Consider the following 17007-nt stretch of genomic DNA (forward strand, 5'->3'; position numbering starts at 1 on the left):
ATTATGGAGAATAATTTTAATTTTTTAAATAAAGTAAACGATTTTATTAACGCCGTAATAAAAAAAATTGGCGCAAACTTAACGGAGCTGCGAGATGCTTCCTATGGGCCGTTATAACGGCCTGTCATTCGAGCCTCAATCGCTGAACCCGAACAGTAGGGTTTAGCGTCCGAGAGTGGGAAAGGTTTCTCCTCATCGTCGCCTCCTCTCGTTGTCGCTCTCCGTGTCACCGTTGAGATGGACGCCGGCGGGTTGGACTCCGACGGCCGGGGATTCTCGAGCTCCAGGGAGATGTGGAGAGAAGAAATCGGCATCGGCGAGGCCGAAGGCGGCAGCAAACGCCACGAATGGTACCGGAAAGGCATCGCCTACTGGCAAGTAAGTTCCTCTTTCTCTCGCAACCCCCACCCCCCTCCCCGAGGTGCTTAAATCCCCTTCTCACTCACTTCTATTTGAAGGCCGTGGAAGCTTCTGTGGACGGGGTCTTGGGAGGCTACGGCCATGTCAACGAGGTCGACGTGAAGGGCAGCGAGGCTTTTCTCAATACCCTCTTGCCCAATCGGTTTGGAACGGAAAGGCGGCATCTTGTAGCTCTTGGCAATCTCTCTCGCTCTCCCTGTGCTTTTGATTTCCAACATATTGTTATTTTTGAATTTCTTTACGCTGAAATGGATTCATTTTTAGGGACAAAAGCCGACGAGGCTTGAAAAAGGAATCTTGTTTCATATGAGAATGATATTTGAAGGAGAGAAAAAAATAAAAATTTTTATTCGAGAACTAGTTTTGTATTTTCTGTTGGGCTCTTTTGGAAGAACTTCTAAGTTGTCTATCTTCTACGTTTAGTCTCTATGTGTTCGGTGTTCAATTTCTCATTAGTTGGAATTGCTGCAGATTGTGGTTCTGGCATTGGGAGGGTCACAAAGAATCTTCTTCTAAGATACTTTAATGAGGTGAGATTTTTCATATTGTTAAACTCTTACTTTGTGTACCGTTTAATTAATATAAGGTTACCTAAATTTTGGGCATCAACAATCCATGGAAGGGGAAAAAGAAGGCTACATAATGGAACAAAACTGAACTGTACAATTAAAATGTAATTAGGGTATACTTTCTCAATTTATATAGCGTACTAGCTGCCAAAATTATGTTGGCGTTCTATGTTGAGCTTTTGAGCTGTTATGGAATCACAATGGAGATTTTTGGCCTTATGCTATATGAGTTTATAAATGTAGATAGCATTGAATGCCTTATACAAATTAGAAATCAGAGAAAGGAAGTGGAAGAATGTTAAGGGTGCTTCTAGAGTAGTGCATAAGTTAAGGCATTTGTACAAGGATATTCTGAATGCAAGAAATAGGATAACTATGACTTGAAAACCTCAACATGACATATTTGATGTTGATTTGCTTCTTGCAACAGTCAATGAATTCCAGGTGTTTGCGTAGCTGCACAACCTTGAATAGGATATATGTGGTTCTCTTGTGTGTTTATGGTTAGAGGGTCATGCTTGTCTTACAAGAAATTACATCTCGCAAAAATACGCCATTCATGGATCATCAAACTTTTGTAAAAGAAATAATAGGGAAATCAAGTGAATTTTATTGTTCAAATATATAGAACACCCAAAAAACCAACTAGCAAGCCTTTTCTCATCTAGATGGGGTTTGACTGTCAGCTTTATGGAATATGGATATGATTTGTCAAATTTAGAATGTTTTTAGACTGGTTCTCTTCTTGATGCCAAGACTCAATATGAGTATTAAATAAGTCGAATTTCTGTATGAAACACATTTGGGCAACAGGGAAGTTCACCCTGAAATATAGAAATCTGTTTTCAAGTCGAAAACTTAGTTTTTAACTATGCAGTATGCATTCATGCAACCATTAAACCTTTGGAGATTTATAGGATGATAAGGTATTAAAGGAATGGGGCAAGCCATATAATTAAGATCAGCTCAAAGAAGATGGCAGGACATTGGTGTTAATGTCATGTCATAAAATGTTGAAAAGAAGATTAGTTTTTTAACCAACATATAGGACCTGCTCTGCTAGTATTTCCCTAGAAGTGAATTCCATTCTAGAGAAATGTTGAAGTACTTTCTAACGATATTTTGGTTTTTGCTTGCCCTTGTTTGTTGGCTTGCACAAGATGGAGTCTTGTGCTTGAAGATGCCAGGTTTGATACAACATATAAAACCTTGATAAAGTTTTTTTTATTTCAATCCTTTGGGCCAAAGTGGTGATTCATACCCTTCTCAATGGATGATGTCGCTTTTTGATAATCTAAAATTTGGTTTGTGTCTCAGGAGAAAAGGAAGCGGAAGGGAATATTTTTCATTTCCTTGAAGGGTTGAATGGACTAATTTATTTGAGACAACTGCCCCATCAGATCCTTCTGTCCCATTTAACCAAATTATTGTTTTGGATTGCCAGTCTTTTTCTTTTTTTGTTTCGTAAAAGTGGTGTATAGAGAAACTGGGGAGTTGAAAGAAATCAGCATTGAGACATAGAGGCGATGGTAGCAGGTATAGAAGATCTAATAAAAGGTTCTGCTAGTCTTTCATAAACTAGAGGAAGAGTTGATCTCTGAATTTCTAGGTGTGAGATGATTGGGTGCATTGAAGGATATGTATGGGGTAGTCATGAATAAGAAGCAAATTATGAAAAGGCAAGTTAAGTGGTGGGGTCTAGTAATACTTGTCTCCTTTTGATGCCAAGAGCTTTGCTTGTGATATCGCAAATGGTTGGGCCAATTAAATGACAAAGTTGCAGAGGAAGCTAAGAAATAAGATGTGCCAATAGGGGATATCTTAATAGTAGGATTAATACTTTTAAAGTTTGCAATAAAAGTGGAAGTTTTACCAGAATATTTCAGAGTAATGAACAAGGTTACTATCTTGATAAAACAAGGATGATACCTGTGGCTGCGTTTAAGCAAAATGAAGTGGTAGAAAGTGCTTAAGGCTGCTGGGCCAATTGATTTAGCAGCATCAGACTCTGTATCAGAGGTGGTGAGGTTTGGATTGTTATATTTCAAGTCATTTTAGAATATAGAGAAGGAAAACAAGATCTTGTCTTTGGAATTGAGAAGGGGGAGTGTAAGGAGAGATTAGAGGCATAATAGGGGAATCTCAGTGCCATTAAGTTGACCTTATGAAATATACATGGACTAAGGTAAAGAGTACAGAGAGATAAGAAGCCTATCTTTCTTTCCTTTTTTTGATCAATTATATCTGGTAAACTAACTGGGAATTGGCTATGAGGATTTGCACTTTAAGTTTGTGCATATATGCACTTGGTAGGTGAGGTTAGGTTCACTGTGACTGTGTACACTAAAGAAACAGCTTGTTGTTGAAAATGTCTTAAAAAGTGGATTGCTTTACTTGGGTCCTATTCTTGGTTTATAAGCTTCATGATTCAAGAATTTGTTTTTGTGTCTGCACATGCATCATGCCATTCTTTTGTGGTGTAATTTGAGGGACATGCTTGAGGTGACCTTTGCATTTTTTTTTCACCTCAAATGTTTAAGTTATGGGATGCCATTGACAGAGGAATCCCTTGCCTGGACTTTGCCATCTCACACTATTGCCTATTTCAAAATCATTGTGTGTGTGTGTGTGTATATATATAGATATAGATATAGATATTTGAAGATTTAGATTTTGTTCATATATATTTCAATAGCACCTTTTTACAACTATTACATGTGATACTAATGGATGAAATCAGGTAGATCTTGTTGAGCCAGTGTCACATTTTCTGGAGGCTGCTCGTGAAAATTTAGCTCTTGATGGGGATTCTGAAAAAGATGCTCACAAGGCTGTAAATTTTTATTGTGTCCCTCTTCAGGTTATATATTTTCTTTTGCATATAGTGCTTGAATTACGTGTGTTTGTCATTTTGCCTTTGAAAGTCAATTGTTTGATTGTACAGGAATTCACTCCAGAAGCTGGCAGGTATGATGTGATATGGATCCAGTGGTGTGTAGGACAGCTTCCAGATGATGATTTTATCTCATTTTTTAAGCGAGCAAAGGTACGTAAGTCTTGGGATATGTCTCACATGTTCATAGTTTTGTTTTCTGGATGTTCTGATAAAGTGCATTTCCTTTTTACTTTCTGGTCAAGCTGTACAAAGCACTAGTTTGTTCACACAAGCACACATAGGCAAGCACACCATGCACAACAGCATGAGAGTATTGAAAATTGTTGTTAAAATCTTATGATATATGATCGGGATATTGTTAACTGGCCCTAAAGGATCTCTTTCACATCCTTGGATCAGGATTAATCAGGATCATAACATTCAGACTCGTATCGTGGATCATACAATTCCTTGTATCAGAAGATCCAGTTGGATCATGTTATTCCATTAATAAACCTTGTGGAAATCCCTTCCTTATAATTTTTGACTCTATGGCTTTCACAATTATTTATTTATAACAAACATTAAACACATGAAATAGCAACCCTATTAGGGTATTTAACTACAAAAAGTAAAGAAAAAGAAATCTTGGAGTCTGTGAAATTAAAAGCAAGAGAAAATTCTTGAATTCTTACAGCCATTTGCTAAAAATCTGATATTTTTTAGAAAAAAATCTATTTTAAAAATATACGTGAATATATATATTTGGAAGTGATTGTATGCATGCATGTATGTTTGTACGTATATATGCGCGCGCGTGTGCGCGCACACACACACATATATATATTTATGCACATATGTATGTATTTATGTATGCATGTGTGTATGTACATAGACCATAAGATTTATGTATAATCAGTTACTTAACTATATCCTAAGCATATTACGCAAGAAAACATCAATTAAACAACTTGTAGATATTATCAACTCCTTCCACATAAGACGAACTGTCAGTAGCATATAAATAATTGTCAACATTATATATTAACAATAAACTGCAGAGAACCTATTAGTAAAAGTAAAATATTTTCTTAAAAAGTGTAAAAAATATAATATATTAGTTTTGGGTTGGTTTGGAATCAGATAGGCTCACTTGGTGATCCATATTTGAAATGGTTATACTTTTCAATCCAAGCCTAATCCAAATTATCTTGTTTTGGATCAGACCTTGTCATTTTTGGGTTGGTTCCTTGATGGAAGTGGAAAATCAATCCAGTTGCACCCTGATAAGAAAAATAACTGCAACAGTAATATTTGGTAGTGACATAATAGAAGTAGATAAATTAAGCACATAAAATTGAAGGAAAATCCATTTTTGATGGTCAAAGACCATAGATTATTATATAACTTGCTTCGGGCTAGTTTAACGGCAGCCATATGTTGCTAAATCTATTTCAGGCTTGAATTTGAACTCTTCTGCAGACCCTAGTTGCTCAGTCCAGGCCTGAACTTATGGTCCTTGAGCTAGTATGAGCCTGTTACCATCAGTAGTTATGCATGTAAATTTAATCACTTTGTGAATTGTATTCTTATGTTTATACATCTTGTAGTACATCATCTGCACTTGTAGGAAACATGTCCTTACCATTTTTGACATAAGTTCCAATTATATATAGTCATTATTGTTTTTCTCTCAACTCCATAGCTAATGCTAAAGGGAATTTTTCAAAATTTCTTTTTCATGTATTTCCAGAATAATTAATGTGCAAACAAACTCAAGATGGTGCCCAAAGAAATGTTGGAAATTAATGATAGTAACCTAGTAACCTAGATGAGTCCAGAACTTGAATTCTATGGAAAACAATTTTGAGCATTGGCTAACCATAACTATCCACCTTTGCCCAAATGTTTGGTTTTAGCTTTATGGATCCTTATTCCCTTAAGGATCCATATCATGGTTTGTCATATTTTCTACAAGTGGTTGTCCACCTAACATCAACACTCCACCTTTCTCATCTAGAATTGGGACTGGCGTTAGGTAGGGGTTTGATCGAGCTAATCTTAATTGAGCTTGGGTCTCATAAAGCATGGTTTGGACTTCACTTCAGGCTTAAACACTGAGATAAAGCTTGATACACTTACCATTATTTCGAGCTCAATTCGAGCTTAATTTCAAACTGAGCCAAACATGAGCCTAATTAATCAGCTTGATAATCTCAAATTGAGCTAAAATCAATTCAATCTTTGTTCAAGCCTGCAGTAGCTTTTAATTGATTCCAAGAATAAATAGAATACACTGATGAAAGCTTACATTATATGCATAATATACATGATATTCATAATATAGATATATTCGAGCCTTATCGAGCTGGGTCATTTGGCTCAGATCGAAATTATTTTTTATCTTGTTTTGTTTGTTCAAGCTTGATTTGAGTTTTTCTTGAGCTGACCTTGAGCTGAACACGAGCTGCTTGGTTTCAAGCATGGGATTTTGACATGAAGGTTTTGAAACTCTGAGACTGACTTAACTAAGCTCTCTTAAATTAAGAAAATTCAAAGTATTCTTCCGAATTTCGTACAATGTATTATTGTCACTAGAGGAAAGTTGCAGACTGCAATTACTCATTGAGTGATTTTCTTACACACTTTAAATTACACCTTAGGACCTGAAGTGGTTAAATGCTGTCAGGGTCAAATTCCTAGTTCTCCAATTTTGGCATCGTTGTGTACTGAAAAAGTTTGGGCTGACTTGAAGCTTTTCCAACAGTATGAATGCATGTCTTATGTTCTTTCTTAAACCTTGGTTTCTTGTTAATGCTTTCTTTTAAACACTTTTTAAAATCTCCATACTTCTCAAGAACTCTCTCAAATTGCTCTTTATTGTGCACGTAGTTCTTAGGTTTGTAACTTGGAAGCGAAAGCAAGCATAGGCGGAGTATGAAATGTTGAAGAGTCATGCTTCTTGCTTTTCTGTAAAATATATGAAAGTTTAAATGTGCATTCTTTCATCAAGCTGGTGGATGGGGCACCCTGTGGCATTGGGGCAATCTAGCAATTTGAGCTTAAGAACTATCACCTTCTTGTGTTTCTCTTCTTTTCTGTTTTGTAGTTTTAGCATATCACTTTTCTTTTCTTTGCCTCCTTCCCCCCACGGCTTGGCCCATCTTGATATTGTTTGTCCTCCTAATTTATGACTTTGGTGCCCCTTTATTTTGGGGGTTTTAGATATAAGGCCATAATCCAATTTCTGCTTGTTTTGCTTCAGATTTTACAAACGCATGAAATTGATGGACACACCATCTATTTTCCTTCTTTTTATATTCAACTATACATATTGAACCTCTGTATGTGAGAGCTCCTTTGTTTTAAATGCTTATGCTAATCATTTAAATTGTCAACATGCGATGCTACTTGTTGATAGAAATGACTTCTTCACCAGTGCTCTGCTATGAAAAAATCACAGTAAGGAGAATATAACAATAGCATACTCCCCAAGAAGTCATGCTAACTAGGCCCAATTTAAAGATCTTTTTTTTTGGTCAAAAACCATAAATTCAGGTCCAAAATTAGAGGACCTCTATTATAGTCAGAGCAAGTTAAGATGGAATAATGCTTTTCGACTATTGGAAATTCAGCTTTTCATGTCTATTGAACTTGACATGTACAGTACTTGCCTTTCATTTATTTACTTTCAAATAATTGTGACTTTTATCCTCTTTTGTTCTCCTGTCCTTATGAGGTTTTCCTTTTGTAACTTCCCTATAGAAATTGTTGGCTTTCTTATTCCTCTTTTGAGATGTGTTGGCTTTTAGGTTCTTAGATATGCTTTAATTTTGACACTGCTACATGTCACTAATCAATTATTGGTTGGAACTTGGCAGGCTGGCCTCAAACCTAATGGGCTTTTTGTCGTCAAGGAGAATATTGCAAGAAAGGGTTTGATCTTCATCCTCCCTCTCTCCCTTCTCATATATATGTATAGTAAATATTTTATTAAGAACCTGACTAACAACCAAAGAGGGCACTTTTAGTGAATACAAGAAAAGAGCAGTTTATATTTTATAAACCAAACTATTTAATAATTTGCAATATATATCAGAGATGTTAGAACCAAAATTATCTAACTAGGAATAACATACAAGCTACAGTTCTCAGACAAATGTTCTAGATGCTCATAAATTGGATCAGAAATATTTCTTGCCTATAAAATGTCTAATGCATGGTTCTTTCTTGTTAAACTTACATCAGGTTAATGTAGTAAAATTCTAGTACTTGTAAAATATGAATCACTTGTGCATCTTTCTTTTGGCTCGTTTTATTATTTTTTTTTTTGAGTAAGAAATTTTGCGTATTTTGTTCAGTAGTTTGTGGCTTCACAAATTATTTCATAAACTAATTACAAATTATTCACAGTTTATTCTGGAACACTGTAACTAGTTCATGACATACTCATAGATCATCGACTCATGTAATACATGACATTCTTACTATGGCCATTCTTGTCTTCACATGTATTAGCACATGATATAACATTTCTTTATATCTATTTGCCTTTTTTTTAAAAATCAAATTTTAGCCTTTTACTTTTGGAAATCTCTTATTTTTCCAAATGAAGTCCATTTTTTTGCCAAGTTATTCTTTTGTTCTGAATTTATATCAATGTTCCATTTCCGACTATCAGGGGTTCTATCTTCTAAAAATTCTACTATTGAAGCAAAGCATGTACTCACATAGCTGTTCATTTTGTTCTTTTGATTGCCAGCAGTTTGTGACAATTCCAGAACACTTTTTCCAATCCTGGCAGTCTCGTTCCTCTTATTCTTGGATGTCTCATAAACACAGGACTGCTCAACAGTCTACAGATTACCTTTTTTAGGAAAGAAATTCAAATTCGGTTTTTTCTGTTAATTCATCAGTAAACATTTGAGATTCTCGATCTTAGCAACCTGTTTTGAGCAATGTGTTTGCAGTGCTGGAAGCTAATGCTGTTTTCATTTGTTGGATCTACTTCTTCATGTCTCAGATATTGATTTATTTCTTTATCATGTACTCTTTTCCAAGTCAAGGTAATCTTGAAGGGTTGCTTCTTCATTGCAATTTTCTCAGCAGTGGGAACAAATCGTAGGTCAACAAAGGTAGTAACATAGGATAAGTAGCCTTGAATTACAAAAGTAAGATTTATGGATCTTGGAGAAAATTTCATAATTTATTACAGGTCTAAATCAACTAACGATGCTTTTGAACTGATGTTGGTTTCATTGTCTTATAACCATTGACTTCTCAAGATAATTATTTCCCAATGCTATCGGTTTTTTCTGAAATATGGGCCATTATATAATTGGGATGAAAGCTGGTGATTTCTGGAGGATTATCAAATGGTACCTATTTGATATATTGAGTGCACAACTTTGCCCCTTGGAATATCACGTGCTTCTTTATTATGAAACAACCATATGTAAATGTTTGTGTATGCACCATCATTATCTCTTATTTGTGAATAGCTGATTGTCTGTGACAGCAACTGAGAACCATAGGTATGCATCCTGTCGAGTAAAGATTTATTCAACTTTTAAGTGTTCCTAGTTGATGATCGAAGTACTGCACCGGTTTTGGATTGACTGGATTACATATTATTTTGATTAAAATAAACACTAATAGGAGACTAATGTAAAAGGTTTCTCCTTATTTGGCTTTTCGATGTGAAGTAGGTTGTCAGGGTTGAGAGTATTGCTGCTTATCAAATACATAATCCAAGCATGCTCTGATTCCTATTGGTGCTTGTTGCAGGATTTGTATTGGATAAGGAGGATCATAGCATCACTAGATCTGATTTATACTTTAAAGAGCTTTTCAACCAATGTGGACTCTATATCTACAGCACAAAGGTATGGATACTTTTTACTTTTAGGCAATGGGCTGCCAAAGTTTACTACAGAATTTGCTCTGAAGTATCCAATTTTCCAATTAATCTTTGAATATCTGATGTTCTGCTCTAGGATCAAAAGGGTTTCCCGGAGGAGATATTCCCTGTGAAGATGTATGCATTGGTAACCGAAAAGCCAAAAGTTGCTAGCAATCGCAGAGCCAAGACGCAGCGACATAAGCCTGCTGTGATCAAGTCCTGACACTTAAGAAAAACCAGAGTGAGTGTATAATTATGCCTAGTTTCCATCTGAAAATATGCCCTTGGGAGTCATGTTGCAGAGTTGCTAGACTATTTTTCATCCCTCTCATCTATATTAATTGTGTGCATGTGTCTGCCTATGTCTTTCATATGCCGGCTGCTTTTGCAGTCATTTAATCTTTAATATCATTTAGGATGCTAGATGAATTAATGTTGAGTTCCTCAATTGATATCATGCATCAATGCATCAGAGAGCACATCTTGTTGGCAGTCAGAGGGATGTAAATGGTTGTTTGAAGTCTCAGCTATCGAACCTGAAGATTGCTTCATATTGATCCGGTAGGTCGAAGTCCTGTTGAGGTCGCTGTTGAATTGCTGGTGAGATAGCAGTCTAGCTAGGAAACTTGGTGATCTAATTAAAAAACTAACAGAGTTTTTATCATGAACTTGATCCAACATTGTGAAGTTTCTGAAGTTATTCATTAAGAAGTACTTTCACATTGGTATTCTGTTTTTTAGATTTATATGATTGTTGTTAGAAATTTATAATGCCTACAGTTTTGTGTGCTTCTCTACTGTACTTGCACGTGCATTGTAGCCACCAAGAAAAGCATTTTCAAATGGCAAACTAACCTAAATTTCGAACTTCTAGTATTTAGTTCGGACTTCTAGTATTTAGTTCAAATGCGAAAAATACTTGTCTACCTGCCATTGAGATTTGACAATATCTATAAACGGTCTTAAAAGGTGCAAGATTGCCTAGCTCTTAGTGTAACTTCATGCGTTTAAATCATTGAATCCCATTTCTATAGGCAATAAAATATAGACCAAGTTCTTTTTAAATTGTTTAATCTAAAAATTTGGCACCGCGACGAGAACCGATACTTGCTGTAACACCAACGGCCATGTAATTAACCTGTAGGAGCTTTCAAAAAATAGATAAATTGATGCATGATACCTATAAGAATTGTTGTGGAATTATTGAGCTAGAAAGATATAAGAGTTAAGGGTGCATTTGGTTCACAGTCAGAATTATAATTGGAATGGATTAGAATGAAAATGTATTTTTTACTGTATTTGGTTTGTGGGTGGAATCAGAATTAAAATGAGATTTGAATACTAGATAAGAGTTGACATTAAGTTTTAGAGGATTGGGACATTCTCATTTCTTTCTGAAATTGGAATGGAATCCTTCATCTCTTTCCAATCTTTCAGTGGGAGTCATTCATTTCTATTTTTATTTTGGAGCCCAGCTGTCTCTAACCAAACATGCCTTAAATATCTTAAGGGTGTTGTAGGCCAGCTGCCTTATACAATGATTAATGAGAGGAGCTGCTTAGCTTTTACTTAAAAGAAAGAGCAATGTTATGATAACTTCAAAAAATCATTTGAAAGAGTCACTGGAGGGGCTGGATCAATCACTTTGTTTCATTAAACAAAAATGCTTTCGTAACTCAAAGACAACTCAAAAAAATCATTCAGCTGGAGGTGCAAGGTGGGAGGCCAGTTGAGTGACTTTTTTGAGTTACCATAGCATTACTCCTTTGTTATTAAAATATTGTTGAAGAGGATAACATCCCACCTCACCAAGAAGGATGAGGAACTGCGAAGAAATCTTCCATGCCCACGTTATTATAAGTTATAGATTCATGAGTTTTGCATTTTAACTCCTAAACATTTATTAATAAATCAGTTTTGTATCAGCTTGTTAGTTAATTTGTATGAGTCACCAATCCATTCGGATTCAGTAGAGCTTCCAAACGTTTATATTTAGACAGGAAGCCCTCCAAGCTATGTAAAACTATACCTATATTTATCACAAAAGAAAAAGAAAAACTATTAAGCACTGTCATGCTACATGCAGTTGGCCGTGATTCACAAGAAGGTGCACCGAAACCTCAGTCAATCTGTGGAATCCCTTTTAAACAAAATTTAGTTAAAACTATGCTAAGAATCTGTTTGGTTGGCTGGAAAAATAAAAGAGATAGGGACCTCCCAAGTTCCCTCCTCCCTTCTAAACAAAATTTAGTTAAAACTATACTAGGAATATGTTTGGTTGACCCGAAAAAGAGAGATAGGGATGGGGGTGGAAGTGGGTTGGATAATAGTCATCCGGATCTATCTTCATATCCAAAACTATTTAGGTATGGATAGAAATTTGAGCATCCGATTAATATTTATATCTATATCCGTAAAAAAAATAGATATGGATGTGGATGGACAACTATTCAATGCATGTCTAAATGTCCAATTTCATTTGTAATCTTATGCAATTTTATATAAAAATAAATGAACATATTAATATGCTATTAATTTGATTTATCATCCACTTAGTAATATCTTTGATTCTGTGGTCATAAAGTTTAATTATCCGATTTATATCCATATTTATATCCATACTTTCAGTATTCGATTTGTATTTGTTTAAAACAAATATAGATATGGATATGTATTAATATCCTATTCGTATTCGATCTAATTTCTGCGTAGATAGGGACCTCTCAAGTTTCCTTCTCCAGCTACTTGCAATGGTGTCTTTGATGGCAACCAAAATGAACTCTACTTTCGTACCATATATGTGGAAGAGTCCAGACTCAATCCAATCTTTATCTCGAGGCTTTCCATGCTAATCCACAGACTCGGAGAGGGCTTACTGGAAAATGCTTATCAATCTTAGAATCGAGAAGCTTGGCATTTTTTCTGTGGAGGAGTTCGGCAAAAGAAAAGTTTCCTTTTGACTGTTGATTTGTTTGCCATGCTTCAGTATTTATCCCTCGGGCTTATCTTAATCTCAAGAGAGACGAGATTAGAATAAGATATTTAGACAACTTTAACTAGATTCCCCAACTCCTTCGGGAAGGAGACATATTAGAGATTCCACTGTATTTCCAACCAGCTGATCCCTTTGGGGTAAAGTTAGCTCGGCTGGGACTCAAGAAAGGATATAATTACTATGACAACTCAGGACCTCACCCAAAATGGCTAGCCGGAAGGTATTATTTGGGTTCTTTGATCCTGTATAAGTACCCAAGATCTACCCAGCAAATAACCGATATGGGACTAAACACACGCCCGCACGGGTCCTCATATACTCCTTCTGTTCAAGCCCTGACGTCCTCGTCAGGCTAAGGGTTCAAATCCATTCAAATCTAATCACAAGCACCACAATCAATCCGTGGTCAGCCTCAATAGATCCGTGCTGCAGTGTCCCCTAGTCCACATAGGTTATGGGCCGGGTCCGCTCTGATACCATTTGTAACAACTCAGGACCTTACCCAAAATGGCTAGCCGGAAGGTATTATTTGGGTTCCTTGATCCTGTATAAGTACCCAAGATCTACCCAGCAAATAACCGATATGGGACTAAACACACGCCCGCACGGGTCCTCACAATTACAGTAATGCTCTTAGGCTATTTCCTTGCAGTTTTGGCCTTTTGGCTCTTGTAAAACCACCATACTTGAGTCTCTTCGCACGCATGAGAATAACAATTTAGTATGACTAGCATGGTAGATGCAATAGATTTGGTACACCCAACATCGATACCATTTTCACGTAACTGGAATTCTGGCCAATTATGTGGTACCTAGAATTCTGGCTACGACAACATGCATGCATCTCCATTATTACAAGTTCGTGGTCATTTTGCTAAACCTATTAGGTTGGAGTCTTGGAGAGCATAAAACGTAACCAGAAATCAATTCTTGGCCAGCTTTCACCTACACTGATCTCAAGCAAAGAGAGGTGGGATGCTTTGCTCATTCCAGAAATAGTTATCAGGATCAACTCTAGCCTTCACACGTGCCAATCCCTCGAAGTTATTCAAGAAGTACTTCCTTCCCCAGGCGCTAGCTTTGGCGTAGCTCGTCCTTCCTCCATCATTCCTACCCAAGTCCAAATCCTTGTAATTGAGGTACGCAGCTCTTGGGTTCTTGGATGCATAAGGAGTCATGAAACGATACAGCTTCCTCATCCACTTCAAATGCATCCGAGCCGCTGCCTCCTCCGTCTCAAACCACCTCATGAAGTACGCCAAGTTGTACAGATTCCCCTTCCGATGAGGGAAAGCAACGGCATCCTCCGCTATCTCATCCATCCTCCCTCCCCATGGTTCCAGTATCAAGCCCACACGCTGATCTCTCGCTTCCAATAACAGCTTCCAGATTCGCTCCCACCCCTTCTCGGTGATGGCTTTCTTCACAAAGTCCGACTTCACCTTTGTCGAGCTATTGCGTTGTGGCCTCCTATCCAACAACTGGGATGGGTTGTCCACAGAATAGCCCTGGGCAAAGAAGAGAGTAGACTGTAACCAGCTCATCTCAGTGCAGTCCTTCGCGCCGGCACGCAGCTCGGGGAACCTCTCCTCCAGGATCGAGAGCAGATCTTCGCACCTGCCGCCGAGGAACAAGCCCTCGATCCAAGCTCGAATTGTTCGATTCACCTTCCCACCCACACCGTCGTCGATGGCCATGGTGAGGACCCTGACGAAGAGGTCATCATCAAGCTTCGGTGCAACGTGTTGCCATCTCTCCACTATTTTAGTCACACCCTGTGATAGGTCTCTGTCGACTCTGAACACAGATACCGTGGGGGGAACGGAGACTAGGCTGATCTTGTATGAGATCACGATGCAAAAGCTAGCTGCTCCTCCTCCTCTTATGGCCCAGAAGAGATCCTCGCCCATGGTCTCTCTGGTCGAGAGATTGCCATGGGCGTCAACAACTAGCGCGTCGACGATGTGGTCGGCGGAGGTTCCATATTTCCTTAACAGGGTCCCGATCCCGCCGCCGCTGAACAGCCCACCAACGCCGACGGTAGGGTAGGCGGCGGCGGGGAACGCCGCCGTCTTGTTCTTGGTGACAATGCCGATGGCATAGTATAGCTCGCCCACCGTCGCGCCCGCCTCGACCCATGCGGTGCCGGTTGATGCATCGATGGAGACTGATCGGAGGTTGACGAGGTCGAGGAGGATGAAGGAGTCGCCGGCCGAGGCATAAGACTGGCCCTCGTGGTCATGGCCGCCGCTCCGGGTCCTGACACGGAGGCCATGGGCTTTGCCGCAGGTGACTGTGGCTTGGACGTGGGACGGGTTGGCCGGGACTACGATGAAGGCCGGCTTGGTGGTGGAGGGGGAGAGGTATCGGAGGTTCTGGGCGGAGGAGCGCAAGATGGTGTCGTAGGAGGGGGTGTTTGGGGTGTAGATGGCTTGGGCGGTGGAGTTGGAGTTGGTGTAGCCAAGAAAGCATTGGAGGAAGGCTTCATGAGATTTTTTGGTGTTGGTGCTGGAAGCTGAAGCTAATGCAAATTCTGAAAGGAAGACAAGAATGAAAACGCTGAGGTTGGTGAAGTTGGAGAGAATTCTTGATGCCATTCTCCTCATTTCTTGCTCCTCCCTCGGTTTCACGCTGGCTCTTTAAATCATTTCATCATCCCCCCCTCCCCAAAAAACCCCATCCCACTCTCTTTTGTCTTCATCTCTTTCATCCGGTTCTTAGATTCCTTTGCCAGCTAGCCTAACAATATACTGTACGCTTTATTGTTTTTCCCACCAATGTTATCGAGATTGATGCTAAGCTAAGTTAATAGGAGACGATAAAAGAAAAAACATTTGCTTTATAAAAGAAAAAACCTCCTCTTATTCCCAAAACTCAAGGTAGTTTTCATATTTATTTGCTGAATTATTCATTTCAGCTTCGTGTTAGCATTTCAGTGGGGGAAATTAACCTTTGGTTCTCTTAGTCTTTCTTAATAACTTGTCATATAAATTTAAAATGTAACTAATAAGTTTCATGTTGTTATAATATTTTTTTTGTGATAATAAATCAATTATGATATTTGAGAATTCTTTATAAATTTAATGCTGTCTTCTTTGATGAAAAAAGATGGGAGGGTGTCCGACCGGAATTATATTAGTAGGTTTACTATTTACAAGGGTAGCACTAAAAATTTAATGTTGTCTTAACAACTGTGCCATCCTACTTCATGTCTAATCTTCAACATGTCTATGAAAAGAGAAGGACAATGTCAGCAACTTTCAATACGTAGTAACTTCGAATGGCATCTGCAGTGCTCAAGAGGAAGGGGATTTGGAAATTAGGAACATTAGAAATATGAACCTTGCTCTTCTAGCTAAATAAGCCTAATTGGAAACTGATCAGAGATTTGGGAGTTCCATGAACGAATCAAATTAATAATAATTAGTTCTCTATGCTAGAAGAAAGCTTACAATCCAGGTTAAAAGGTCCCTAGTTAATCTCTTTCCTATTTCGAAGGTTGTCAGTAAGGAGATCGATTTCTTATGGTCCTATATCTTTGAAGTTAGGAAGTGGAGATAATATCTGTGTTTGAGAAAACACTTGGATTGATTCAATTCCACCGTCCTCTCTGTTTCCAGAGCTTTATCTAAGAGTTGTCTACTCTAATTCCTTAGTTGCTTCACAACACAGTTGGAGATCTCTATAGAATGGAACATAAGACTACAAGGCCCGCTTTCCGTCCAAGAGTTTAGGTAGAAAGTCCGCAAGATATACTTTCCACCATTAGACCCTCAAGAATTGTAGATATCTTGATTTAAAAGCTCATGCAGCATGACAATTTCTTCGTTGACTCATATTACAAGTTCTTTTAGCTTGCTTCGAAAATACATTGAAAATACGCGTCAACTTGAGAGGTTGTTCATCCAATCTTCAAGCTCTTTGGATCTCCTGGAGACGTAAAATTTCAATTCAATTATGCGAAGCGCGTGGGATCAGCTTCTTATTGTATTATGTTGGCAAATTTGGCACAAATAGAATGCACACTTTTTCATAGAAGAAAAGGTGCTATCAAAACTGCTCTCCAAAAGACCCTTCAGGCTTTCAAGCTCATGGCCGGGAAAGCTTATGCTCTATCAAACTGATTCACAGCAGGAGCCCAGTGAGCTTAGTTTCTTGGCTTTTCTGCATTCCTCTTTCCCTCTGGTAAATATCTATACATTCATTTAATTTATAAAGCTCGAGGGAAGTGTTTCCTTTCCTCCAT

The 17007-nt window shown here is 38.0% G+C and overlaps 2 protein-coding genes across 3 annotated transcripts; one reads left to right on the top strand and one right to left on the bottom strand.

Moving 5' to 3' along the window:
• Positions 1–40: 40 nt before the first annotated feature.
• Positions 41–10512, top strand: LOC103709829 (alpha N-terminal protein methyltransferase 1). Of its 2 annotated transcripts, none has more exons than XM_008795345.4 (9): positions 41–378; positions 459–597; positions 892–950; positions 3730–3849; positions 3934–4035; positions 7746–7800; positions 9652–9749; positions 9861–10007; positions 10240–10512. In XM_008795345.4, the coding sequence occupies exons 1-8, from the start codon at positions 238–240 to the stop codon at positions 9987–9989; spliced, it is 843 nt and encodes a 280-aa protein (XP_008793567.2). In that variant the 5' UTR covers positions 41–237; the 3' UTR covers positions 9990–10007; positions 10240–10512. The 2 variants fall into 2 exon arrangements, with proteins under 2 accessions (XP_008793567.2, XP_008793568.2); XM_008795346.4 differs by having other exon boundaries at positions 10332–10512.
• Positions 10513–13466: 2954 nt separating this feature from the next.
• Positions 13467–15433, bottom strand: LOC103709854 (berberine bridge enzyme-like 18). Its single transcript, XM_008795378.4, has one exon. It carries the CDS (start codon positions 15365–15367, stop codon positions 13718–13720), a length of 1650 nt encoding a protein of 549 aa, XP_008793600.3. The 5' UTR covers positions 15368–15433; the 3' UTR covers positions 13467–13717.
• Between the last annotated feature and the right edge of the window lie 1574 nt (positions 15434–17007).

This window comes from Phoenix dactylifera, chromosome 16 (assembly GCF_009389715.1).
Source record: "Phoenix dactylifera cultivar Barhee BC4 chromosome 16, palm_55x_up_171113_PBpolish2nd_filt_p, whole genome shotgun sequence".
NCBI lineage: Eukaryota > Viridiplantae > Streptophyta > Magnoliopsida > Arecales > Arecaceae > Phoenix > Phoenix dactylifera.

Bases quoted from the DNA above. Each gene is read 5' to 3' on its own strand.
- LOC103709829 (XM_008795345.4), top strand. From the start codon at position 238: ATGGACGCCGGCGGGTTGGACTCCGACGGCCGGGGATTCTCGAGCTCC. The intron at 598-891 runs GCAATCTCTCTC...GAATTGCTGCAG, and splicing joins GCGGCATCTTGTAGCTCTTG to ATTGTGGTTCTGGCATTGGG. The intron at 3,850-3,933 runs GTTATATATTTT...TTGATTGTACAG, and splicing joins TTTATTGTGTCCCTCTTCAG to GAATTCACTCCAGAAGCTGG.
- LOC103709854 (XM_008795378.4), bottom strand. From the start codon at position 15,367: ATGAGGAGAATGGCATCAAGAATTCTCTCCAACTTCACCAACCTCAGC.